At 49.8% G+C, this 285-nt stretch overlaps 1 protein-coding gene across 3 annotated transcripts in view; it reads right to left on the bottom strand.

Moving 5' to 3' along the window:
* Window positions 1–285, bottom strand: part of LOC119586150 (leukocyte elastase inhibitor-like) — a 3961-nt gene that overhangs the window by 491 nt on the left and 3185 nt on the right. For all 3 annotated transcript variants that reach the window (XM_037934843.1, XM_037934847.1, XM_037934844.1), the window contains exon 5: window positions 41–279. In XM_037934843.1, the coding sequence (XP_037790771.1) occupies window positions 41–279 (239 nt within the window). The remainder of the gene's footprint in view (window positions 1–40; window positions 280–285) is intronic.

Below are 285 nucleotides of genomic sequence, written 5' to 3'. Positions count from 1 at the left end.
CGGGAAAAAATAAACTTAAACGAAGGAAACGTTTTACTACCATTTTCAAACTATCCCGAAGCGTGTACTCCGACTTGAACTTGGGCATTTGAACTACAACATTAGCGGTGTTTAGCTCGTCCTTCATGGCAGTTTGGAGGATCTCTGGCGTGACTCCCTTTACCATGTCGTCCACCTCATGCCCTGTCTCGTTGGCCTTCGGGAGAAAAACGTACATGGAGGCGCTTTCTCCTCGATAGGGCATCTCCAGGACCTTGGCATCGAGGGCCTTTGACTCGCCTGTGG

This window comes from Penaeus monodon, chromosome 21 (assembly GCF_015228065.2).
Source record: "Penaeus monodon isolate SGIC_2016 chromosome 21, NSTDA_Pmon_1, whole genome shotgun sequence".
Taxonomy (NCBI): Eukaryota; Metazoa; Arthropoda; class Malacostraca; order Decapoda; family Penaeidae; genus Penaeus; species Penaeus monodon.
This window is presented reverse-complemented; position numbering and strand designations above follow the sequence as displayed.